We start from the raw sequence: 26836 nt of genomic DNA on the forward strand, positions 1-26836 counted from the left end.
AAAAGGAAAAATTGTTTATAACAAATTGTCATACAATTGTTAAATAATATAAAGATAATATAACGGGGATTGTATATTATATTATTATCATGTACAGTTTTATCGTATACAATGATAACATTCGTTTAAGTGCTTCGTTTAAAAGAAAATTATTTATAACAAATTTTCGTATCAAAATTATTAATGGTATATCGAGAATAGAAATTTTATATTACATTCTATACATTTACAGTTATGTATATACTACATTACATTGGTCTTATACAGATACATTTTTATGAACGATATTATAAAGGAAATTGTTTATAACAAATAGCAATATAATTAATAATATAATAAATAATATTACATTTATATGATACCACATTAATTTGACTTCATATAAATTTCTACGAGTTCAAACAAAACAAAACAAAATTGTTTATAACAAATTGTTATACATTTTGTTAATGAAATATAGTTAAAAGATATAAAAAAAGTATTTTGTCTTAAAATGTTTTTTTCTCCCCTTTTTATTGGAAGTCTCTATGATTTTTAATTCCCAAGATATTTCGATGTAAATAAGTGGAGATTTTAAATACCCATTGACCTACATAATTTCTTGGAAAAATACACTGGCCTATATAAATTCTTGGAAATTACGATCTTGAATGGGCCTCGAGCGACAGACAACATTTCGTTCTTCTTTCATATTTTTCGCTACTACGGACTACGCACAGGTGTTGTATAGTACTACGAATTATGAATGAACAATATTTCCTAAACTATATCTTCGCAACGGACGCTCGTACAGAAATGAAAAAAACACCATTTTAAAGGAAATAACGTCGTCCTTCTAATTAAACGATTTACTATCCTCCATAAAACAAAAGCAATTTCACTTATATACGATTTTAGAAAATATTCCATTAAAATTCAACGACGAGGTTCACAGTTAAGGGACAATACTTTGAAAAGAGCAAGAAGAAGAAAAGAAAGAAAGAAAAAAACTGGAGAAAGGAAAAGAAAAAAATAATAATAATAATAATAATAACAATAACACCGAGATTTACAAAGAGATAAAAGAGGTACGGTTCTCAACAAGGAGAAGGACGAAAGAAACCAAAAAAAAAAAAAAAGAAAAAAAAGAGAGAGAGAGAGAGAGATAGAGAAAGAAAAAAAAAGAAAAAAGAAAAAATGAAAGAAAAAAAGGCTGACTGAATGAGAAATGATGGGAGGAGGGCAGGTGGTAGGTGGCAAAGGAAAGAGAGGCAAAAGGAGCAAAAGGGGCCCGGTTTCCTCGAGTTGGCAGCTCAAGAGGCAAGAGACTTACCGAAGGGGTGGTACTGCGATGCGTTCCGCCCCTGGAATGCGGATTAGAGTTCTTCGTATTGGCAGGACCATTGCCGCAGGCTCTTTGGCTCTCTCTTCTAGAGGGTGGCGGAGGTGGTGGTGGATGCGACAAAGGTCTTCCTCCGTTTCTCGGATGTTGCTGTTGCTGTTGTTGTTGAGAGGGTTGAAACTGGCCCCAGGATTGTCGAGGAAGATAACCGACGTAACCGCCGGATATAAATTGCGCCGAACCGTTCAAATGTGGTGGCGCCATTACTGCCGTCTGTTGCGGTTGACCGCCGTTTCTCATATTTTCTTTCTTCTATTCCCTCGTTTCTTTTTTTTTCTTTCTATTTTTCTTTGTTTTTTCTTTAAGCACGATTTTTTTCTCGTCTTCCTATCTCTTCCTTCATTCAACGTGGAAGAAAATGAAGGGGATGAATGGTATAGATATGGATGGAAGGAAGGAAAAAATGACGATGGTTAAGTCGCTATTTCCTTCCCTCGATATTGTTGAATTTGCTGATATTCTTGCCGATGATTACGATCCAATTGATCCTTATCGTCGTCCTTTCTCGACGCATGTCTTACTTTGTCCTTTGAAATCCCGATCATTTGATTCGCATCAGAAACGAATGCAACGCCAACTAAATTTGTCCATTAAAAAAGCATCTTTTATAAATTTCATATCTGATCGTTCGTTCGTTCGTTTCTTTTTAATTTAAAAAATTATTTTTTCGTTTCACCTTTTCATTTACTCGTTCATTCACTCGTTCATTCGCTCGCTCGTTCGCATGCTCACTACTTGTGTACTTTCTTTTCTTGTCTTTGGTAAACACGTTCACGCGATAATCGTTCTTTCTATACGTTGAGGAAACATCGTTAATTAGACGAACACGTCGTCATCGTCATCGTCGTCGTCCAGACGTTGCCATCAATGTTACATCTAATGTTTGATAAGCTAATAGAACGGAAAGACCGATGAAATAGGTACGTGTGAAACAAGAAATATAAAATTATCTTGGAAACTTTTTAATCCTAACGAGACGACGGAATTTTATAAACGACGGAGTTTACACATTCGAAAATATTTTCTAATCGGACGAAAAGAATATATCTAAATATATCTGTCAATGTAAAATGTTAATTATCGAGTTTTCGAGATAGCCAGAGATGTTACTTGACTATGCCTTTAGACTTGCAAATCGTATTCCCGTACGATCGGTGAAAAGAGATTAATGAAAAACGCGTTTTGTACTAGAGCAATCAATTCGCCTTTTACTATGTGAGGATAAAAAAAAAGAGAGAAAAAAAATTCATAACGAATTCAAAGCCACCACCACGCTTATTTCGTAAATTCGTTTGAAATTCTCCTCGTAAAAATTCTTTTCGAACTATCAAGCCTCTCGTTTATAAACACGAATATTAAGAACAATCGTTTTTTCTTTTTTTTTTTTTTTTGCAAGAACTTTCACCCCTTTCCCCCTCTATCCCGTTTTTAAATAATATTATAATCGCAGGAAAATCGAGGTTAGCTAAGAAAAAAAATAAAACGTCGAAAGCGAAGACGAAAAAATACCGAAAGAAGAAATCGTTGCTAAACGAAGAAAAGCTTTTCATATTTCTTTTTTCTTTCTTTGTCGTATACACTACTTTGCTACTACTACTCTACTACCCTTATTATTCTCATCCAAGTAATTTACCTGGAGAATACAAAGCGAGTCTAAACCGTGCGCGGTTGCTGCTTCGCGAATTCAAAAAGTCCAGACAAAAAAGGTAGAGAACGTAAAAAGTAGGAGGAAGAAAAAAGAAAGAAAAAGAAAGAGAAAGAAAAGGGAGAGAGAGAAAGAGAGAGAGAGAGAGAGAGAGAGAGAGAAAGAGAGAATCAAAGCAAGCGGTAGGACGATGTGCGATGGTGCGAGCAAGGGAAGAATTTATGTCACGAAAAAAAAATCACTTCCGAATGGTAAGCTTTTCCGTTTTTCTTTTCTATCTTTTTCTCTGTCCATCTGTCTCTCTCTGTCTCTCTCTTTTTCTCTCATACACTATCTCTTTTTCTCTCTTCCTTTCTTTTTTATTTTCTTCTTAAAGAGAAAAAAAAAAGTAAGAACAGAAGGAAAGAAAAAGAATGAAAAATCTAAGATCGCTGCGATGACACGATTCCTCTACTGTCTTACAAAAAATAGATCGCATAGATGGGAATAAAGGATTGATCGAAATTACTTGAAAAAAGAAAAGAAAAGAAAACAAATCATCGAGAAATATCTAAAACTCTCGTTAACGCACGCTATTTACGAAAATAATGTTCGATAAATATAGTTCGTTTTTGTTTTTTTTTTCCTTTTCTTTCTTCACAGGTACAAGTTCATTGGCGTGACAGGCTGTCGTTGTCCGTTAAAAATAGGGAAATCGATAGAGATAATGATCTAGGTCAAGCGGAAGGGTCAATTCTTTCATCGGTGTTAACGACGACGACGGTGATAAAATGCGAATGGAATATCAATTGACTACGACTATATGACGATAGAATCGACAATCGTCAGCAAAAAATCTATAATAATAGCAAGAGAGAGAGAGAGAGACAGAGCCAAAGTTGAAGATCGCAAAAATCGCTGTTAAGATGCGATCAAGTAGGACTACTCGATCGATCGATAATGTAAATTTGAATTTGTATTAAAAGAGGACATATTCGCGAATCCATGAATATTCATCGAAAAACGAATCACCGCACTTGATCCAGTCAACTCGATCGATCATCGTTTCTTTTTTAATTTTTTTTCTTTTTCTTTCTTACGTTAGTATTTTTTCGTTCGATATACATAATGAAATCTATCGAAGTGATAATATCCAATTTGATTGAATTTCGATGTCTGATTAAATATTAGGTAATTATGATTTAATTCGTTTGGAGTAAATTCGAAAGTTTCGATAGATCGACACACACACAACAATACACACGCACAACATAGAGAAAGAGATCGACGTCTTGAAACCAATCGATCAGTTCCTATCGATCGCGCGAACGATGGATCACGCTCGAATAATTTTCAGGGTGACAGTTTCCGCCGGAAATACGCGTAACAACGTCGTAGAAAAGATCGAGTTTCGCTTTACTATCGATCCTGAAAGATGTATTACAATCGCACAAAAACATGTCGGTGATCTTGATATTAAAGGGAGCTATATCATCGATCATCTCGAATTGACGATTATTTCTCTTCTCTCGTTTTTCTTCCCTTTTTCTTTCTCTGTTTTCTTCTTTTTGTTTTTTCTGAGATCGAATCGAGTTCGAACTCGATAATCGAATCCACTTGAAGAGTGATAACGATATGTACATAAATCGACTAGTACCTATTTGGTAATCCGTTCACTTTATAAGTAACTTTCGTTTTCATTCGCAAACGAGAAATCTGGCCTTTTGTCCTTACAACGTACAGCGAAAACGTGGGAACGTACGTGTTTTAAAACACAAAAGGAAAACGATGCGTTACGTTTATGAGAGTAGACTTGTAATTCGACTGTGCGTGCCTCGAATTAACGTTTTTTTCCTATCGAGATCACGAAAGAATAGCTATTTCCTTTAACGATATGGATTCTTTGTATCTGTCTCGGTCTCTCTCCCTCTCTCTCTCTTTCTCTCTCTTTTTCTATCTATCGAAATTTTCAATGAAAATTCTCAAAGAATATAATACACGTGCGAATAGTTCCATTCGAACGACTTCATTGTCTTAAGTAATTTATTCAAGAAATTGAATTTTACGTTGAGAAAGCGATCGTGGAAAAAACCTTCGTTTTTATCGGAAAATGAAAAGTGTTTCTTTTTGGATTTTATTTTATTTTTTTTCCTATTTGTTATCTTTCTTTTTCTTTCCTCCTCTTCTTTTTCGAATACAACGCGTCGATCACGTTCTCGTATCGTCCGTTAGTTCGAGAATAATTGGGACGTGATAGAGAAACACCTGTGTGTGCACGTGGAGAACAACGATACTCGAATGCAACTACTTTCCTAAGTATACACATACACCACATACATTAACATACATACACACGCACACGCACACATTCATATGTATCGTATATACGTATACGCGTCCATCTCACATTCGTACGACCGTTTGGTATGCCTTTGACGAGCTTTAATTGTTAATCGTGACGCGTAAACGGATATACGAAAGAGCCTCTTTATTAGGATACACCACACGAAGTTGCCATGGGGATCATAAGTGACTTTTAACGCTGCACTATATTCCCATCCTATATTTATGATCTCAATTTTTATGTAATCAAAAAGGCGCAAAAACAATATTTTTCTTTTTTGTTTCGGTAAATAAATTTATTCGAAAAGAAAAAAAAAGAAGAAGAAGAAGAAGAGCCATCTGAAACTTTTGCATGATATTTACGTCGGCTCAAAGCAAGGATTGAATTAAAAGAGGAAAAATCAAATAAAAATCTAAAATTTAGTATCAGCAAAAATAGTTCACTTTTTCACTCGGTAAATTTCACACACACATATATATATATATATATATATATATATATATATATATATTTTTATACATATATACGTATACATAAAAAAAAAGAAAGAAAAAAAAAAGAGAAAAAGTAAAAAGAAAAATTGACGAAATTGACGAAATTGACGAAATTCAATCTCCTAGTTCGAGATGCATGAATTCGATATTAGCGCACTAAATATTTTGGAAAAAAGAATATACCAAATCTCTCTCTCTCTCTCTCTCTCTCTCTCTCTGTGTCTCTTTCATGTGATTTTCGAATGAAAGAAAAACTGTTACGTATCATCGCGAAAATAAAGCTTCTCTTCGTGCAATACAAACGTTCTACGGGAAAAACTCGAATGAGAGCGCTTTTTAATATCGCGGAAAAAATCTGAAACGAGAGAGAGAGAGAAAGAGAGAAAGAGAGAAAGAAAAAGAGAGAAAAGGGAAAGATAGAAAGAAAGAAGAATGAAACAACGCGTTGAAGTTAGACGGCTGGATTTCAAGCGTGGAGAAACGTCGGTTTAGAAGAACGTTGGTTACGCCAGATTTTTGCCGGTTTTTTTCCGCGCGCCATGGCTTCTTCATTCTCGCAAGAAAAAGAAGGAAAAGAAAAGAAAAGAAAAAAAAATAAAATAAAATAAAATAAAAGTAAAAAAATCAACAGAAAAAAAAGACGAAAAAGAAAAAAGAAGAAAGAAACAGAAAACGAGTAGGAAAGAGTAAAATAGAAAAGAGAAGAGAAAAGAAGAGAAGAGAAGAGAAGAGAAGAGAAGAGGAGCTTTCACGATCTGGGAGCGTGCATGAAGAAGACACTTATCTATGGCGTTTGCCTTCGTATTACGTCCTTCCAGTGCTCGGAAACGACGCGTTGCCGGCGTAATCCCCTTAATCGTGCTTACACACGCTCATCCACGAATGCTTCAACCTACCACGAGATATCTCTGGAAAGGAGGTAAAAAAAATAACAGGCACACGCACATGCACCTACACACGCGACTCCGAAATACAGCTTAAAACTCGTTTCGGTGTTCGACGTAAATTGTACAACGTACAACCAGGATTCTGTGTTCTTCTAATCCTATTGAATAAATTCGAAAATACAGAAATAAATAAATAAATAAATAAATAAATAAATAAATAAATAAATAAATAAACGGTGAAAAAGAATATTTCAGTACTAAGAAGTTTATCGGACTTCTTTCTTTCTTTCTTTTCTTTTTGATTTCTTATTTTTCTTTTTCCTAGCGCAAATTTTAATTACGTGAAAATCGACCTATGTATATTTGAAAAAAAAAAAGAAAGAAAGAAAAAACTATGTCCTTCGTGAGCTTCGTTTTAAACCGACGTCCATCACCCCCCCCCCCTCCACATCCTCCCCCTTTCCCGGCCACCCAACATTTTCATTAACGAACGGTCAGGAGTAACGCGTCTCGTGCGACGTCGAACGCCATTTGGCATAACGGTATCGCGTTTCTCTCCTCCCTCTCTCCCTCCCAATTCCCCCACTACCCCATTCCCTCCCCCTCCTCCTACCTCCTACCTCCTAACGATGGACTCGCTCGTTCGTTCGCTTTTACGGCTAACGTTTCTTCCTTCAGCCCATTGGGAGAGCTTTTTTCTCACGGTTTCTCGTTAAACCCTACGTTTAACCACAGCGTACAGCTAGTTTAATTATTTTTCTTTTCTTTTTCATTTTTTCTCTTTTCTTTTTTCTTCTTTTCCCTCTTTCTTGAAGGGTCAAGCGAACTTCCGACGAAATTGAAAGAAAGAGAAAAAGGGGAAAAAAATGTATAAAAAGCTACGAACACCGTACAAGGACTTAATTGATCTCAATTTTGTTTCAGTTTAGTTGAATTCTTTTTTGGTTTCGTTTGTTTGTTTGTTTGTTTGTTTTGTTTTTTGTTTTACGTCGTATGTCTATTATTATCTAGCGGAGTCTACTACTCTTCCTTCGTAAATAAAAATTTTCACGCGTGACTTTTCTATCTTTGAACTAGATTTGTCGGGTATGCCAGGAAACGTGCTAATAGACCGCAAGAAATGCATGCACAAAAGCTGGACGTGCTGCTAGCTAACGTGTCTGCGTCGTGTTCATGTTCCTATGGGTGTGTATGCTCCTGAACGCATATGTATAACAACCGTCATGACTGCATTACGGTGAGATAAGAAAAAAAGAAAATAAAAAAATAAGGAAAAGAAGGAAAAGAACAGAAAAAAAAACGAAGAAGTATATCGGTCAGTGACTTTCGCTCGAGAAAACGCTCTCGGAAAGTATATGTACATATACATATACATATATATATATATATATATGTATATATATATGTATAGCAGCTTTTATGCTTCTTCAGTAGCGATGTTTTTATCATTTTATGAAAAAAAAAGTAAAGTAAAAAAAAAAAATGAGGGAAGAAAAAACTAAAAGAACAAGTCTCGTCTGGGTTCGAAAAGTTTAAAGCTGTTTTTAGATACAATTTTTCTTTTTTTTTTATTTTCTTTGTTTCTAATAAGTGCTCCGAGTTATCTAACGTGTCACGTTTGAAATAGAAAAACGAATAGGATGGACTCATACGAGTATACGAACTATAACAGGGGTTTTCATAGATTTCTAAAGAGTTATTTATTTACGATAAATATTACTTTTCACTTTATTTCGCGTCGATTTAAAAAATGACGACTCTCGTCGATCTCTAATTTTTAATTTTTTACGAATAAAAATATTTCGTGAAAAAGAGCAAAAAGAAAAAAGAAAAAAGAGAAAGAAAAAGAATGAAGAAACAAACAAGAGAACAAGTATCTAACGTTCTCTAGTATATTCTTTTTCTTTCGAATCGTGTAAGTAACCAATTAGTACATATTAATATATCACGCAATGTATCTTTCATGATACATTTATTAATATATATAAATACTAATTTTTCACGATACATTTATTAATATATAAATATTACCTAAATAACTCTTACAATATACACGTGTATACATACACACATCCAAAACACACATGCAAGTTCATATCGTGTGCGTGAATAACCCATTAAGTATATAAATACATCACGGTGTATATCTCTCTCTTTACAATGGATCTCGCAACCCTCTGTTTAGAAAGCAACCCTACAGTTTGAAAACCACTGAGGTAAGATTTCGCGAAATGTCTAATTTATATAACGCGTTGCAGTCTGGTCCGATCTCTTTTCCCTTTCCGCAGAGTGGCGGCCAGTGAAAGTGAAGGAGCACGGATAAGAAGGCAAAAGGCTTCTCCTCACCTCGCCTCACCTCGCCTAACATTCTCCTCTCCTTTCCTCTCCTCTCCTCTCCTCCTCACTTCTTTCCTCTCTCCTTTCCTCTCTCCTTTCCTCTCTCCCTTCCTCCCTTGAGAGCTCGACGATGGATACGCTGCGATAACGCGAATCGCCGCCAAGAGAACTCGTTTCTCTTCTCGTGCGATTCAATGGAAATGATCGAAACGTATATCGATCTTTTCTGTTCTTTTCTTTCCCCTTTTTATTTGTTGTTTAACATTGTTATTATTATTATTATTATCCTACGACACGTACGACAACGAATCGTTCCTTCGAAATCTTACGCTTTCGATTCTTTCGATCAATAGATCTAAATCAACATTGTACGAATACATTTTTCTTGCTCCGACATTTTTCTTTAACCAATAAAAAAGTCATCTCGATCGAAGAATTCCGATCAATGCGGATTTGCAAATAGTTAACTGATCGATATTACCACGCTCGACGTGATAATATTTTTCTTTTGGAATTTCACAGGAAGAAAGGAGAGAGAGGAAAAATAACTTTTTACTACGTGGGAATATTTTCAACTGCGGTTTTATCGTTACGGATTTTTACGGTTAATATGATCTTTCGATCGGTTGGCAAATGAATGATTTCCTTCTTTTCTTTTCTTTTTTTTTCTTTTTACTTTTAAGAGGATCAATGAAATAGCCGTGCAGAGTACGTCGACCTTGGCTCGTAAATCCTTCGTCTCGATAATCTCTCTCTCTTTTCTCTCTTTTTTAAATCTCTAAGTTCCATCGAAATTTATCGCTTTATCGAGTCTACCCAGAGAGGTAAAATCCAAAAAGAAAGAAAAAGGAAATATCGTTGATGAGTATTACCAGTACGCTTTCCTAATTAATCGTTCTCCTCGAAGAACATTTTTTTCGTTTATGAAGTACGAACTAAAAGTCGGATTGAGTAACTATCACTTTCGCTCGTTTCACTTCGATCTTTTTCAACGATTTTGAAAAGTCTGAATCTATTTGCCAAGCACTCTGTCTCTTACTACTACGTAATATATCGCGACGGGATAATGAAACGAAAGAAAGATTGAGGTCGATCCATTAGATTTTAAGTTACTTTTTTGTTTTTTGTTTTTTTATTTCTCCTTCTTTTCTTTTTCGTACGACGAAAGAAGAATCTTCTTTCTCTTTCGAAGAGAAAGAGAAAAATAATAAAAAAAGAGAGAGAGAATATCAAAAAAAAAAAAAAAAAAGAGATCGGATACTCTCGGATCGGAAGAATAATTATTTCGAGTAGCCACCTTATTCCAGCACTCGACCACGACGTTCCTAGCCGTGCCCCTAACTTCCCCCTTTCTCCCCGACTTGCCCCTTACCCACCCCCACCCACTTCGCTTCGCCCGCGCGCCGCACGTTACCCATTTTATGCTCTAGATAATATAGCCCCGCCATAGGAAAATAAACCTAGCGTGCCCGAAAACACACTACCTTACTTACTTACTTACTTACTTACTTATTTACTACATATTGTCTATTTAAAAACGTTCGGTCGGGATAACGTTAATACTCGAGCAAGCGAACGAGCGAGCAAGTTTGATCGATAAATGATCGATACTTTTGAAAAACTTTTAAAGCCCTTTAAACAATCTTGAAACTTTTTAATCCAGATAATCTATATTCTTCTTTCTAAAAATTGTACGCTCGTCCTTTAAATTCTATTTCTTCGATGAAAATAAAAAGAGAGATTGACGAATAGATAGATAAAAAGAGAAAGAGATAGATAGATAGATAGAGAGAGAGAGAGAGAGAGATTTCTTTTGAGAATTTGAACTCTTTAAAGCAGGATCATCTTCTTCTTTTTTTACTTCCCTTTTTCTTTTTTGCGAAAAATAATATAACTGACCCGTTGATCGATATATACAAGAAAAAAATGAAGAAGAAGAAGAAAAAAATTAGAAAAATAATAAAAATAAGCGGGCTAGTAGAAAACGGTGATCGAGTTCAGCTTAGGAAGCAGGCCGAACGTCCGGTGCGATAACATATGTTTTATAAGCGTAACGCGTGCACCAACGTAGTGTATCCGTATACGCTGCTTTTGCGTTCGACATTCTGATATCGAACGAACATTTCTTCCTTTCTCTCTCTCTCTCTCTCTCTCTTTTACTCTGGCTCTCTCGTTAGAAAATTTACCGTTGTTATTCGACACCCTTTCTTTCAAACACGACACTTAATTATTTCCCTTTAGTATCCTTTCTTCTTTCTCTTCCAATATCTTTTTTCTTTTCTTTTTTTATCCCGTACACTTTACACTTCGACGTTCGTTTTAATCGCTTATCTTTTTCTTTTCTTCTTTTTTCTCTTCTTCCTTATTTCTTTTTTTTTTCAAACTCTCGCGTGTAAGATTAACAACTATTTTAATATATCGCTACAGTGTTTCGTAATATGTTATTATCGGTTTATCGACGCACATAAGCACACGCGAGAAGAACAAAAGGAAAAAAGAAAAATAAGAATAACAATAATAATACAAATAGAAAAGGTAATAGTAATAGGCAACGTTTCGTTAGAGAAGTTCGCTCCGAGTGTCGGTTATTGTCCGCGGTTGCCTTCGAACTGACACGCGGTGCAGCCGCGCGAAGAAAGCCGCGGGAGAGTTGTCCGTCGCTCGTTGCTAAAGGAGTAGGGATAACGCGAGAGTGGATTACTCGTTTGATGCTCGCCAAGAAAAGGACACCCGTTATAGTACGATCGTTTCTCTGTAAGAAACCTCCGACGTCTAGCACGCCCACCATACGAATGATTCGTCCTTGCTGCGATGCTCTTCGAAGATACATACATATGTGTACATGATCGTGTGCGTATATGTTTACGTGTGAAACTATACAACGAACGAACTTATTTTTGTTCCTTATTCATACTTAAACATTCTATTACAATCTTGTATACATTTGTATTTGAATAAATCGTCTGCATTTCTTTTCATTATTTCTATACATTCATTCGCACGTATGATATACTCGTACGTTCAATTACGCGTTATGGTAATTTGTAAATTAAAAAAAAAAAGAATGTGTTATGATTTTCTTAAATACTCGAGATAAATCGATCGCTTTTCTTTTCGGTATTTTTCTATATTCATTCGCATGATATATTCGTACGTTCAATTATACGTTATGGTAATTTGTAAATAAGAAAAAAAGTGAATAAATAAGTATAAATGATATAAGAAAGATATCTTATATATATATATATCGGTACCGGAGTAATCTTCGATTTGAATAGATTTAGAAATTAGGATTACCAGGCTGCACGCAAGTATTCTCTGAACCGCGTTTCGGTGCTATAAATGGATCGAGGTTCCATCGTTGAAGTCTTCTTCGAATCTGCGCCGCTCGCTAAATATCGTACGTAGATATAGAGAAAGAGATATTTATATATATATATGTACATACATTTACGTATATACGTCTATACGTATATAAACATATACTTCGATGAATTTCTATCGAATACTTATTACGCACTTGGAGAAATCAGTTATAAGAGGAAACACCCGTTAGACGGAGAAGAAGCAAGCTCCTCCTACGAGTCCTTGAAAAGGTTGAAAGATCCCACTTCGGATCTTACGGATCCTTGGTCAGCACGACGATGACAATGATTACGAAATTACACGGTCTTCGATAATACTGGATGCTACGTTACGTCGATGATAATGCTTGATCATTCGCGATAAGACAAATTTCTTTTTAGAACTCGTGCACGTTCGACTTGTACACGTTTCCATTATATAAGCATTAGAATAACTTTGAACGAATTATTCGAAATTTTCTAACGATGTTTTCAGATAAATAAAATAAAATAATAATATAAATAAATAAAGATATATATATATATATATATATATATATATAAAGATAAAAAAAAATAAAATGACAAAATAAATAAAATAAAATAAATTCAGATAAATAAAGAAAAATATTGCTTCGATCGATCTAATTAAATTTTAGTGATATTTTCTATATACCTGTTGGCTTTCTTACTATCTCCTATATCTTTCTATGTGTCTATACATGTTTATGTTTCTATACATTCTATAAACACGCATATGTGTGTGTGTGTGTGTGTATATATGTGCATATACGTTCGCATACACGTTGGTAACTTATTACTTATTACCTTAATTTAAAATATATGCTATATATGGTATATGTAACATCGACTCTCCCGACAAGCAAGCAATTTCACCGCTACTTTCTTTCCGCGATGTCGATGCGTTACACGTAATTATTATTGCCACGATGATAATGGTGATGACGACGAAGACAACAATGACGATAATGGCAACGACGATGATGATAATGATTATGATAAAAATTGTAATCGTATTATGACGGTATATCAATTATCATGCGAGAACGGGGACAATACGAGAAAATTTGTTTCTACGTGAACACAATATCGTATTTTTATACGTATGTATTATTGTCAGATCTTTATAAAGAAATTTAGATTAAATATTATGACACAGTTTATCGTAAATATATGTACATATCTCTCAGCCACTGTGTAGATAAGTACAAAAATTCTAAAAAATTAAAATTAAAAAAAAAAAAAAAGAGGAAAAGAAAAAAAGAATTACAATGAAATTACATCGATAACATCAAACTCGTTATTTTGCCAACAGGCAATGTATATCGTTTCCTGCATAACGATCTCATATTACGTAAAATCGGTAGACGTATTCGTTTCCGCGGAAGCGAATAAAAATTAAATATTAATACTTCTCCTCTCTCTCTCTCTCTCTCTCTGTCTCTATCTTTATTTTACTTTTACCGAGCCACTCGTCCCAGGTCGTTCACGATCCCTTCACTTTTCACATAATATAATCCGTGTGCGAATGTATTACACGATTTAATAACTAGAGCGACCACAGCCATTTCTCATTTACGTACTTAATTGCCAACAGATCCAACGTTCATAATTACGGACGGGAATTATTTTTTTTCTTGGTAATACGTTCCTCCGAAGATGAATCACGTTTAGCGTTCTTTTCTCCAAACAATATTTTTATGATCTGTATAACATACAAGCTCAGTCTTTGCAAAGAAAGGAAATAAAAGAAAAGAAAAAAAAATATTATATATATACACAGTTAATGTGTGAGCTAATTGGAAAAATATATTCGTGTTACATACATTCATTTATCGTCAGCACGATCGGCGAAATGGATTTTCTTGTCTCATCGAGAAACTTCCCCTTCCAGTTTTATAATAATATTTGATTTTAATCGAAACGAAAAAGGTGCTCCGACAGAAATGAATTCTCTTTCTCTCTTTCTCTCTTATTCTCTCCCTCTCTCTCTCCTTCTCCCCCTTTCATCACGATCGTCTAGATAATGGAGTTTCTACCGAGAGACGGATTAAGCATTTGGAGATCCCAAGTGAAATCTGATTTCGAAGAACTTTCCATTTAAAGTATTCAAAGTTTGTAATAAGATATAAGAAATAAGAAAACTTTCTTTTTAATTCTAAAATTTCGTAAATTGTTCATTAATCCACACATACACACATACTTTAATCATTTTTGAACGTACATATAACATCGTCATACACACACACATATATATATATACCTTCAAATGATATATATACTTCATTCTTGTCACGATAGCGAGCAAACAAGTAAATTCAGTTTGACGTTAGCCGCACACCGCAACTAACGATCCTCGTTCAAACTCGAAACCTTTTCGAAATCGATCACACAACCACCAACCAAGCAAGCAAAAGTGACCAATTTGACCCCCTCCCACTCTGTCACCCCTTGCCATCCCATCCCATTCCATCCCATTCCACTTCCAAACGAATTACAAAATCCTCAACGTAGGGAGGACCAGATCGTTGAATCTAAGCGTTTGTGCGCTCTAAGTAGGCTCTATGGATACTAACTGGGGGACTCGAGGACCGTGAAGAATTTTGCAATCGACACTCCGTGACCGAAGCTATCGAACTCGAGCGATCGACCGCGCCGTGTCGAGACGTACCGTGAAATCGATAACACGCTTAGAGAAAGAGAATAATAAACGAGCTCGCCTCGCAGCGGGTTATCGACAGTCTCGTCGAGAAGAGAACGTGGTCGAAGCAGTCGATAGAAACGATATCTCTCTTCCGTCTCTGTGTCGATCTAAACATAAAACAAACAAAAAAGAAACGAAGAAAATAAAGAAGTGTCTTTCTCTCTCTCTCTCTCTCTCTCTCTCTTTTCCTGCGTATACGCGCGTGTGTGTATGTGTATGAGAAAGAGAGAATAAAAGATATATCTTTTTCTTAAGCTAACGAGCCTTCAATATCTTTTTTTAGTCGTCGTATTTTTTATTGTCAAAGTTTTTTATTCCCGTCGGTTTCACCGACGTTGATTCGTTCGTTGGTTCGTTTCCCTTCGACATCCCTCGTCGTACTTTTCGAGGCTGAAAGAGAATCAACAACAACAAGAGGGAAACTTTGAGAATGAACGAGAGAAAGAGAGAAAGATAGAGAAAGAGAAAGAGAGAAACTGTGATTAACGACGCGACGAAACAATAAATCCCACGGTTGTCTATAATAGCTTGTAAAGTTAAATCATTTCCCGAGGTGAAACTCCAAAGTAAGTACACCGAACCGTTTCCCGCAGGGCGAGAACTTTTACGAGCAGACACGACGCGACTTCTAGAGACCAAAAGTCGTAGTAGCATCCTTCTTCTCCCATATTCTCCCTCCTTCTATCTCTCCTCCTCACCCACACACCCTCTTACTTCTCTCTCTCCGGACTACGGAGTAGTCCAAGTAAGTAAGTACTTACCTTTGTCCTACCTAAAACGTAGCTCCCATGTAGAACGTAATAACGCGCGCTACAACACACATGAATCAAAACTGTGCGAGTGTCATCCGACTATTAAATTTTAACGATATACCCGTATAACTACGCGTATATGCAATGAATTTCAAATGAAAAACCGAGAAGATATTTTGATATTCTAAAGGTCCAAAAGCTTCGCCGCGTTCTAAAGGTTTCTTACGAAATAACAGAAATATCGTGGCGCTTGTAAACGAGAAAATTGACGGACACGATCGACGTTTTTTTTTCTCCTCTCTTTTCCTTTTTTTTCTTCTTTCTTTCTTTCTTTTTTTTTTTGAAGAAAAAAATCGATCGAGGAAATACGTTCTCGATTGTGCCGTAAGAGATATGCATAGTCGAGAAGAGTAGAGTCGGTCAACGACACTCGCCAGACGACGTCGACTATGTAACGGGTGTCTCGACAAATTTTGACTCGTTGTTTGGAAATCAACAACAAAAGAGAGAGAGAGACAGAGAGAAAGAAAGAAAGAAAGAAAGAAAGAAAGAGAGAAAGAAAGATAGAGAAATAAACAGACACAAAAATAGAGAAGGAGAAAGATAAAGAAATGAAAAAAAAGAGAATAGAAAATAGAAGAAAGAGAACAAAAAAAAAGCATTCAAGCAGTAATGACTTCCATATATACGTACATATCCTAACGTATACATGCATACGTACGTACGTATATATACATACGTGTATATATATATATATGTATATAGATGTATACACACGTGTGTATTTTACATGCATTTTGCAATACTCCAGAATATCGTTGCACAAGCGTGCCTGCACAATGGCGCGAGTTATGGCCGAGTGAAAGGCGCCGAGATATCACGAGAGAGGCTCGGTCGTAGCGCACTAACACGAGTAATCGAGCGAATACGCGCGTCCAAGCGCGTACGTTTCTACCTGCGGCACACTAACATGATCTAGCCTAGTCTCTAAGTCTTTCTCTATGATCGTACGAGCTGCGTACGAACACAGTTATAACGGGTTAATATAAAGACTTATATATATACGTATATATATATATATATATATTTATAGTCATTGGTACGTGGTATTGTGTTGTTGTTGTTGTTGTTGTTACGTATAAGTGTGTTTATACGAAGAGACAATTTAAAGACGATGAAAAAAGAGGTGCAATGTGTGAGACTCGATGCCACCAAGGGGGTGACATGATCCTCGTAATACGTCGTATAATCGATCGATATGCGTGTATGTATGTGTATGTGTGTATACTTGTCTTATCGTCTGCGTCAGAAATACCTATATATTTATCAGCTAACTCCTTTGTGTATTTCTTTGACCCAATTGTCTAGACCGAATAAACGAAATTTATTATTTTAGTCTTCGAGAAATAAAGAAACAAATGTTGAGTAAAAATATCTTGAGAATTGTTTTATTTTGAGATTACTAAGATTTTACTTGATGATCTCTTTGAGATATTCGATTATTATACTATATTGATTCTATTGAATCAATCTTTAATTATATGGATAAATTTTATATGGAAAAAAATTACAAGAGAATTTATTGTTATTTTATTATAATTATTTTCGAAAACATAAATATATATATATATTTTTTTTTTCTTATAAAAATATTCTCAATCCCTTTATCACTTCAGAACCGACATATCGACCTTATTTAGGTTCTCCGAAAAATATATTGAACCGATATATCGTCTCTCCATTTTTAATATAATTTAAACACATATAGTGACATTTTGCTTCATTTTATATTTCACTTGAAACTACCTACATATTTCACAATAAAATAAAATAAAATAAAATAAAATAAAATAAAAATGAAAAAAAGAAAGGAATAACGTGAAAATATCTACATTTTGCAAAGAAATATATTGATTTTAATAGATACCTCAAAAATCGCATATTTTGTCAATGAATATTTTGGAGGATATTCAAAAAACTTATAAGGTAGTATAAACCTTGAGAAATTTTATTAATTTTAAAATCATTAAAAATCGATGAGCCGTGGTAACTTACCTACTCGGTAACTGCATACTATATATATTGACCTACGAAAGTCAACCTCTAAATAAGTTTTGCCCTCTTACGATCGTCGTAAATTCAAATTCTTTCTCGTGCCAAAAAGCTCCGTCGTATCTTTAACGAAAAGGGAAGTTCCTATATTCAAGCCAAAATTATTGAAATTTACGGACTTTCCGTCTATGTATCATTCATATATTACGAATATAATTTATCGCATCGTTTTCTCTAATCGTATGTAGTCGTCGATTTAATATTTCTTCGAAATCGGAACAACAAGATTTTCTTCCCAGAAAGCACAGAGGTCGATTTTGATATTTTATGACACGCGAGCTTCGAACGAAGAGAAAATAATATTATGAGACAGTGTGCGTCTAGAGAGCAGTTAGAGTATTAAAGACTGTACCAGCGAGCGTTCGTTCCTTTCAAATGTCACTTCGACATTTGACGAGGTCAACCTGGTGTACACGGTGTTCACCGATGTCGTAACGCGTTTCAAATCGGACATTATATTATTATTATTATTATTATTGATATCAGAAATAATATTAAAAAATCAATTGGAATTTCTAAGAGAAAAAAAAACAAAAAGAGAAAAAAAAATGAAAGAAGAAGAAGAATAAATATTTCATTTGTCTATTCTACAATATAATATATTCTACAATAGATGCAAAAATAATCGCTGTTCTTATCACTTCACTCGACGCGTTGAAATCGCGACTATTTTTGCATCTATTACGGAATATATTATATCGTAGAATAGATAAGTGAAATATTTGTTCTGTTTCTTCTCCTTCTTTTTTGGTTTCTTCTTTTTTTCCTTAGAAATTTCTTTTCATTTTTAAATATTACTTTTGATATCGATTATTTATTTACAATATTTCGTTCTTAAGGGTTGTCAACATACACCACCATTAATAGACGGATACGATTTGTAGAAAGAGCTTCGATCGGCTCGATCGAATGCGAGTAACGTGTTTCACCGGAGATGAATTTAACCAACGGATTAATTTCTTCTGCAAACACTATGCTTCGATTTAACCGAATTTGGTTGTCCTCTGTTGGATCGAGATTTACGTGGGAAACGTCACGAGGCGACAATTACTATCGCTGCGAAACTGTTATTTACTTTGAACAGCAAACTTCATCTAACCGGTGTACTGCAATCACACAAATTTCGAGAACTGTCAAGGAAAATCATAACGAGTTCGATGATTCGTGGATCGAATTACCTCGTAGGTCGATGTTATCAAAGGAAAAATCATCGTGTTGATTCACGATACAATTATTAAACCGATATCGCATTGAAATCATTCCTAAATTTGAATAACGAATATAAAATCAAAAGGATTCGTTTTACGTTGATTACATTAGAAAGATTTTATTGGAACAGACGAAACTCGTTTATTCAATCTTAAAACGTATCCTCTATCGAGGCGTTGAAACATCAAACGATTCGAATTACCGTTATATATATCAAAGCGATCAGCATCGTCTCTCGTTTTTCCAATGAACCCTCAAGGGATTTCGAAATTTCCCATTAAATGTATCGTAATACAAGTAGATAGGGTCTAATTCGTGAAAACGTGATTTATCTGTGTCGCTTTTGCCAATAGAAAATTCACTCTTATCGATGTACATATGTATGTATGTATATATGAATGAATGTATATATATATATATATATATATAATACAATTTAAAAGAATATGCATAGCTTATACGTACATATAATAAATAACATACATCAAAATGCAATTTGATCTTTAATAAATAGAGTATAACGTTCGATCGATCGAAGGAATATCGAAGGATTATCTATGGACATGTTTTAACTCATCCTCTTCCATTCTCTTACCATACCACTCACTCTACTTCTTGTTGTTAAGAGAGTCTTAGGAAGCATGCCAATTTCTGCATTTACCAGAGAACCACCAACTTCGATACCATGACTACTACCATCACCGAGTCTCGATTTTCGAGGGGTAAGAAAGAAAGGATGCCAAGACAGGATAAAAGGCTCTTCATGGGAATTCCAGTGCGGTGGGAATACTCGAATTTTCTGGGCACGTGAAAACCGACTTGATCCGAAGGAGAGAAAGAGAGAGAGAGAGGGAAAGAAATAAATAAATAAAAAAAGAAAGAAAGAAAGAACGAATACACGAAGACGCTTCTTCAGACGTTATATTATGGAAAATCGATACACGACGTTCGAAAAACGAATGAGATGTTCTTTTCTGAAAAATGTTTTGTCAAAAGAAAGATTAACGAGAAAAGGATAGTGAAAGATAGAGAGAAAGAGAAAGAGATCATTATATACGATGTCTTGAATAAAAAGCAAGCTCGAGTATTCTTCGGTACATCGCTTTAAAGTAAGTAGGATTAATAGACTCGAATGAAAAGACTCGAAAGTGGACCTATCCCTACCGCGAAAAAGATGAAAGGGAATTTATAAAAATTTGAAAGAGGTGCTACTTTGAAAGGTACGCTGCGTATAATAAAAACGATATTGAGCGCTTAAAAGTATCTCACGAGTCTCGAAATCGAGCGACATGATCTTTACGATTATATCAAAAGGATCGTGGAGTTGGTAGGAAGAAAGAAAAAATAAATAAATAAATAAATAAATAAATAGAAAGATTAAAATATAATTTTAGGACTGCCCGCGAACAGAGTTTGTTACTACTGAAAATATTTGCTTAACGAAACATCTCGTATTTAATTGATAATTATTAATCGTTGAAACGACTATGAAAAATGCTCGCTGCTTTGTAATATTTATCAGAGTGTTAAGTATGAAATTATTTAGCGTAAGTTAAAAATTCATATATCTTGGCAGTCATTCACGAAAGAGAATGTATCCTATTGTTATACACACGTCATTTATCGAAACAAGCCCCCATAAGATCAAAACAAGCACATATATCAGTATACGCTTTTATTAGCATCTGGTCACACCCTTGTAACCTACCACTCTCTTGATATTAAACTTTCCAGGAAAGTAACGAAAAAGAAATTCATGGGTAATGTGCTTAGTGACGCACGAACGTAGGTAATAGCGATATTACCTTTCGTTTATCACCGTAAAAACAGTTCGAGTTGGATAAAAAAGAAAAAAAAGAGAAGAAACGAAAAAAAAATAAAGGAAGAAAGAAAAAAGAATTTTCATCTAGTAGATTTCAGCAGTCGTGTTAAAGTTTAAAGATTTCGCGTTAATATCTCTATTCGAGAGATATCAAAAGGATCCACTTGCAGGATTCTCGTAATCCTTGCTTTTAAGCACGAGTCCAATAGGGTCTATCCTCGACCCAAAAACCTTATTTTTTGAATTAAACGATGTTCAACGTTGTCGGTCCACTTTGTAGATATATACATACACGCACATATATATCCGAAATCCTCTTCTTCTACGAAGACTATAATTTTATCTTTATACAACCATCATTTACCGAATTAAAGAGAAAGATAGAGAGAAAGAGAGAGAGAGAGAGAGAGAGAGAGAGAGAGAGAGAGAGAGAGAGAGAGAATCGGTCGAGGAAAGATCATTGGATACACTTGTCAGTAATTTACTAAATCGCGACGACGATAGATCGTAAAACCGAAATCCTAGCTAATCCTCCTTTCCTACTTCTACGTACGTTCTAACTTTACGAGGATAATCAAACTCCGGCACCGATTAATCGTGGCTTTCCTTGATATCGAGAAACTCTTACTAAGTGGAAACGAATGAGGTCTACTAGGTGATCGGCAAACTCGTTACATCGTTATCATTAGACGACTACTTGGCCCTTTACTCGACTATTAGTGACTTGTAGTTGTTACTCTAATACCAGAAGGGCTTCCTGTTGCTATATAAAGGGGGAAGTCAGCACAGACTGCATTAATGGCCAACGATGTAAGCACTTAACGGTGTAACTACAGCGGACATTGCAAATACGGCTAATTACCTAGAGAGTATATCGACCTCGAATAAAGAGAGAGAGAGAGAGAGAGAGGAAGAGAGGAAAAAAGAGACATCTCTTTCTCTTTTTTAATTTTTGATTACTCTTCGATCGTCCTATCTATCGTATCAGAAAACATTCTGACTTTTCAAAAATTTCTACAAATTTCTACAAATTTCTACACCATAAATTTACTCTCATTCTGCGATTAATTACAAACTTTTATATATTTTTAAACTTAACAAGTGCAATTAATTTATTTTCCCCGTACTTTAATTAATATTATTAACATGTTAATATTATTATTATTATTATTTTTTTCTTTTTTTAATTATTTTTGCTCAGCCAACGAGTTTTTCAAGCAAAAAGCGAATATTTAAATGTTTCTCAAAAGTATAATTAATTCGTTAAGGCCGACTTTAACGAACGCGTTCAAGAACAATAGATAAGAGAAATGGATCGGTGAGGAGGAGGTTGGTAGAAAAGAGTAGTGAGGATGGTGATGAGTTAGAGAGAAGGGTGGGAGAGACCAAAGGATGCCGAAACGAAAACATTCCTCCTTTGCTAAGAACTAATCGATTATTCCTCATCTTAAAGATCCGTTCGTGTAATAAATTTCATGAGAAGAATAAGTTAACGTCTTTATGGGTTTTTATCATGGCGATACTCGCTAAGTTGCAATAAATGTAACTTAACGTCTGAAAGGATTTTCCTTTGGGAAGCATTTCGGCCGAACGCCGGATGTTTATAAGTGCCGTATAAAAGGCCTGAAATATAGAATAAGCTAACAATGCACGGTTACTGTCATAGTTATACAGTGAATGCTGTTCACAAAGTTCTCTTCTACCGTCTATCTCTGTCTCTCTCTCTCTCTCTCTCTCTCTCTCTCTCACTCTCTCTGTCTCAGTTTCTGTCTCTTAGTTTTTCCCAAGAGTACGTGACGTTTTAACGACTTCGTGAAAAATAAAAGACGCTGACAAACGGACCGTTTTCTATGTATATATGTATGTATTTATGTTGGAAGTAAATGAGCGTACATGGTATATCCTACGATCCACTTTGACGTTAGAAACTATCGAAGCTAAGATAATATAATTTCTGTCATTTAACGATATACGGATAAATAAAATGACAAATTTTCTCCTTCTTTTTTAACCAAGAAATAACACTTCGCTAACGTAAACGTAAATATATAATGAAAAAAATAATGAGAGACGCTTTTCAATCTATCCTCTCGTTTCTATAGCGTAAAACTTATATTTCTTTTCTCTCTCTCTCTCTCTCTCTCTCTCTTTTTTTTTTTATCGAAATCATGTTCATACGTTTGATCGAAATACATGTTAGATACGATATCGATATTATTAGCATTAGATACAAACTAAGTAGTACTTTAATAGATCATTAATTTTTTTCAATCGCGTTTAATATCTATCGCGATAATAATTATCAGCTGAATGATCCGACTCTGACCGAGATATCTACTTAGTTTCACATTTTATCTTTAAACGTCGCAGAAACAATAATCCCTAAGATATCGTCTAAAAGACCACGTTCTCGTAATTTTTCCCACGACGAGAAAAGATCTCGTCAGTCTTGTAGGTCTTCAACGAAACATCTCACATAAATTAATAATAAATCAATTAAGCGAGTGATTACAACTGTTAAGAAAACAAGAACGAAGAATCATTGGTAAATTTTTAATTACACACAAAAAAAAAAGAACAAAAAGAAAAAAAAGAAAAGAAAAAGCTCATGAAAATAATAGAATACCATAGACGTTCGTAATTTTTTTGACTTACCGCGAAACATATGTACGATAGCATTGAAAGACTATATCTATGTACGAGATCTAAGGATAAATAGATCCAAACGGAGTTTGTCTTCGTTGATTTATTGTAGTACGTGATCGAAATAAAACTTACTTCGACGAAAATTTTTCATGGAGGATAGAAGAAGGATCAAGTTGTTCTTTTCGAGATAAGAAGAGGGAGGGACAATGAACGAAAGTAAATAAATAAAGGAAAAGAAGAAGAAGAAGAAGAAGAAGAAACGATTTTAACGATTTCGACGGCATTCGGAAGCATGGTCGTGTCGACGACACGCACGGAATTTTCACGGTAGGATTAGGGAGCAACGATCGGTTCGATTCGTCGACCTTTCTCGGCCAACCGATTGCACAACGGCTGACAACAGTAGCACTTATCCCGTTACATCGAACCCTCTTTCCTTTCTCATTTCGTCGCGTTCCCGACGGCTCACTCGATTGCACTCAAGTGCCACCTTGCTCGATGTAATTAAATGCTTTTCTTTCCTTCTCTCTCTCTCTCTCTTTCTCTCTCTTTCACTCACTCACTCATTTGCCCTCATACACACATTAAATGTATACACACACCAAATATTGTTATACAGAATAAAAATATGAAAAGATATATATATATACTATATATATTAATAATTATTATATATATTATTATATATATTATATATATAATACATACATGTGCATGTATGTGTATATATATACACCCATATATGTGTGTGTATATACATATATATATATATATATATATATATATATATATATATTGAATATTATCTAAAGTTGATTCGTTATTACCTTTCAATTATTGGCACACCTGGTATACAGAAACGAGAAAGGTGAACGAGCTTGAGTAACAGTTTCACGGGGAATAGGAGAGGAGTTCGATAGGTCGATAACCGATAAGGTAAGAAAGTAATTTCCACGAGATCACATTAATCTAAAATCATTCGATTATCGTTCGAACAAACTCCAAGAGAAATTTAATATTTATTTAATTTTCATTTAAACGAAAAACCGAAGAAATCGTTAAGATTATATATCGTCGTGATGAAACAGACAACGTCTCGATCATTAGTAAGGGCTGGATAGAATAATCCGACATTATTTACTTTCTTTTCGAAGTCATTTTTCTATGCGAATTCAATTTACACGTGAACGATTGAACGATAGTCATTAGTATCAACTGAAATGTCCTTTCATCCGATTGTATTGGTATTGTATCGATCTCAAATTTTTGGATACAGGTATGTCGTTTAAATGACAAATATCTGAACCATTCAAAATTGTTTAGTGTGTCGACGATCAAATATTCACATTCATTCCCTGATCATTCTCTCTCTTCTTTCTGTTTCTCTCTCTCTCTCTCTCTCTCTCTCATAAATGACGATCGATCGAATAATGGTACTGATTTTGCGTTGAGATTTTCTCTTATGAACGGTCCCCTCTAACTGGCCACGTTTTCGAAGCCACATGATGTTTGCGAAAGCGGAATGGTCAGGCGATCGGACAACCAATTTGTCGAACATTAATCTCCCCGATTGCCGGAGTTAAACGAGCGTTCAACATAATCGGTCTGATTACAGCCAGGTTCTAACCATTGATTGTCCAAGCATAACTTCGGTAACACAAAATAGAATTACGAAGAGTAAACCTCGTAAACAATGCGACGACCGAAAGAGAATAAATTTTTGGTCGATCCACGGACGAAATGATTTAAACGTAATTTAAATTTATGCCCGATTGTCACGAGTAATCAAAAAAGAATAAAGAAAAGTAAACAAAAAAAAAGAGAGAAAGAAACAAGAGAAAGATAGAACAGAAGAGGTGGAAAAAAAATACAATGTTAAATTAATTTTGAATTTAAATCTTTAAAGTGGCATTTAAAAATTGACAAAAAGTATCGATCTTTGAGGATCTGCAGTCGTTAAAAAAAAAAAAAAAAAAAAAGAAATTTAAACTTTTAAAGTGGCATTTAAAAATTGACAAAAAGGATCGATTTTTGACAAACTGCAATCGTAAAAAAAAAAAATTAAATAACTACGATGTTCTAGGTATTTAATAAATAAAATAAGTATGTAAGAATTCAAATAAAATAAATAAACAAATAAATAAATAAAATAGATATTAAAAATCGAGCAATCTCAAAATTACAAACTGTATAAGTGATATCGTCGTGCACGAGTACGAAACGAGAGTTACTTCTTTCTCTTTTTCTCTTTCTCCCCCCCCCTCTCTCTCCTTCTTTCCAAGATAAAAATTGCTCGATCTTCTTTAATAGGATCGGCATCTGGAAGTGCTCGGAACTTATCGTAGTCTCTTTGTCCTTATCCAGTTTCGAGAGATTGCTTCTCGTTACCATAAGGAAACAACACGAGAGATCGTCCCCTTTCCTCGAGAAATACAGGAAAGGAAGTAGTTTTAATCAAAGAAGATAGGAATCGGATTTAATCAAAGAACGTCGGAATTAATTTCGTTGTTGTATTTTGAAGGAGCATCGTTTTTATAGGAGTACTTACGTCTCGTTAAATCGGAGATCGATCGTGTACCATAAATTTTTCTACCGTTTTATTTGAAAATAATAAATAAATTAAAAAAAAAAAAAAAGACAAAAAAAAATAAAGAAAGAAAGAAAGAAAGAAAGAACACTCGATGCATAAGAATTTATCGATCTTCACGTTGAAACTACATACATACATATTTAACTAAATATACTTACGTACTATTGAAATAAATGGAAAACAAAAGGTAAATCGTTTATATTCACGCGTACTAGTTGATTTATCATCGTATATTCGACATAACGAGAGACGTTCAACGACGATGAGAGAAATACAACGCAGAAACGATGGCCGGTTTAATCTAGTTGTTAATTTATAGCGTTTCGAGGGAGTCCTTTAACGCGTTCGTTATCAGGAAGAGCGAATAGCACAAAGGGCTTAATCTCGCAGCTTCATTTACATGGAACCCCTTGGAGTTTCGATCCTATAATGGAGAAGGAAGAAAGGGATGGAGAAGGAAGGAGGGAAGGAGGGACAGACAGACGGACAGACAGATAGAGAGAAAGAGAAAGAGATATATATATATAGTCTACCAATAGATGCAATTAAGTTATTCGTAATCCTCCACC

General features: G+C 34.7%; 1 protein-coding gene across 7 annotated transcripts in view; it reads right to left on the reverse strand.

Annotated features, from left to right (window-relative positions):
- Nucleotides 1-26836, reverse strand: part of LOC127069673 (serine/threonine-protein kinase 25) — a 96161-nt gene that overhangs the window by 32557 nt on the left and 36768 nt on the right. Inside the window, exons 1-3 of one of the 7 annotated variants that reach the window (XM_051006954.1) lie at nucleotides 11254-12019; nucleotides 2058-2272; nucleotides 1313-1958 (exon numbers count right to left, since the gene is read on the reverse strand). The exons of 3 other annotated variants lie outside the window; for them this stretch is intronic. In XM_051006954.1, the coding sequence (XP_050862911.1) occupies nucleotides 1313-1621 (309 nt within the window). In that variant the 5' untranslated portion in view covers nucleotides 1622-1958; nucleotides 2058-2272; nucleotides 11254-12019. Of the gene's footprint in view, nucleotides 1-1312; nucleotides 1959-2057; nucleotides 2273-11253; nucleotides 12020-26836 lie in introns of those variants that run through there. 3 more of the 7 variants (XM_051006965.1, XM_051006944.1, XM_051006975.1) reach the window with 3 other exon arrangements.

This window comes from Vespula vulgaris, chromosome 1, assembly GCF_905475345.1.
Source record: "Vespula vulgaris chromosome 1, iyVesVulg1.1, whole genome shotgun sequence".
In the NCBI taxonomy this organism is placed as follows: domain Eukaryota; kingdom Metazoa; phylum Arthropoda; class Insecta; order Hymenoptera; family Vespidae; genus Vespula; species Vespula vulgaris.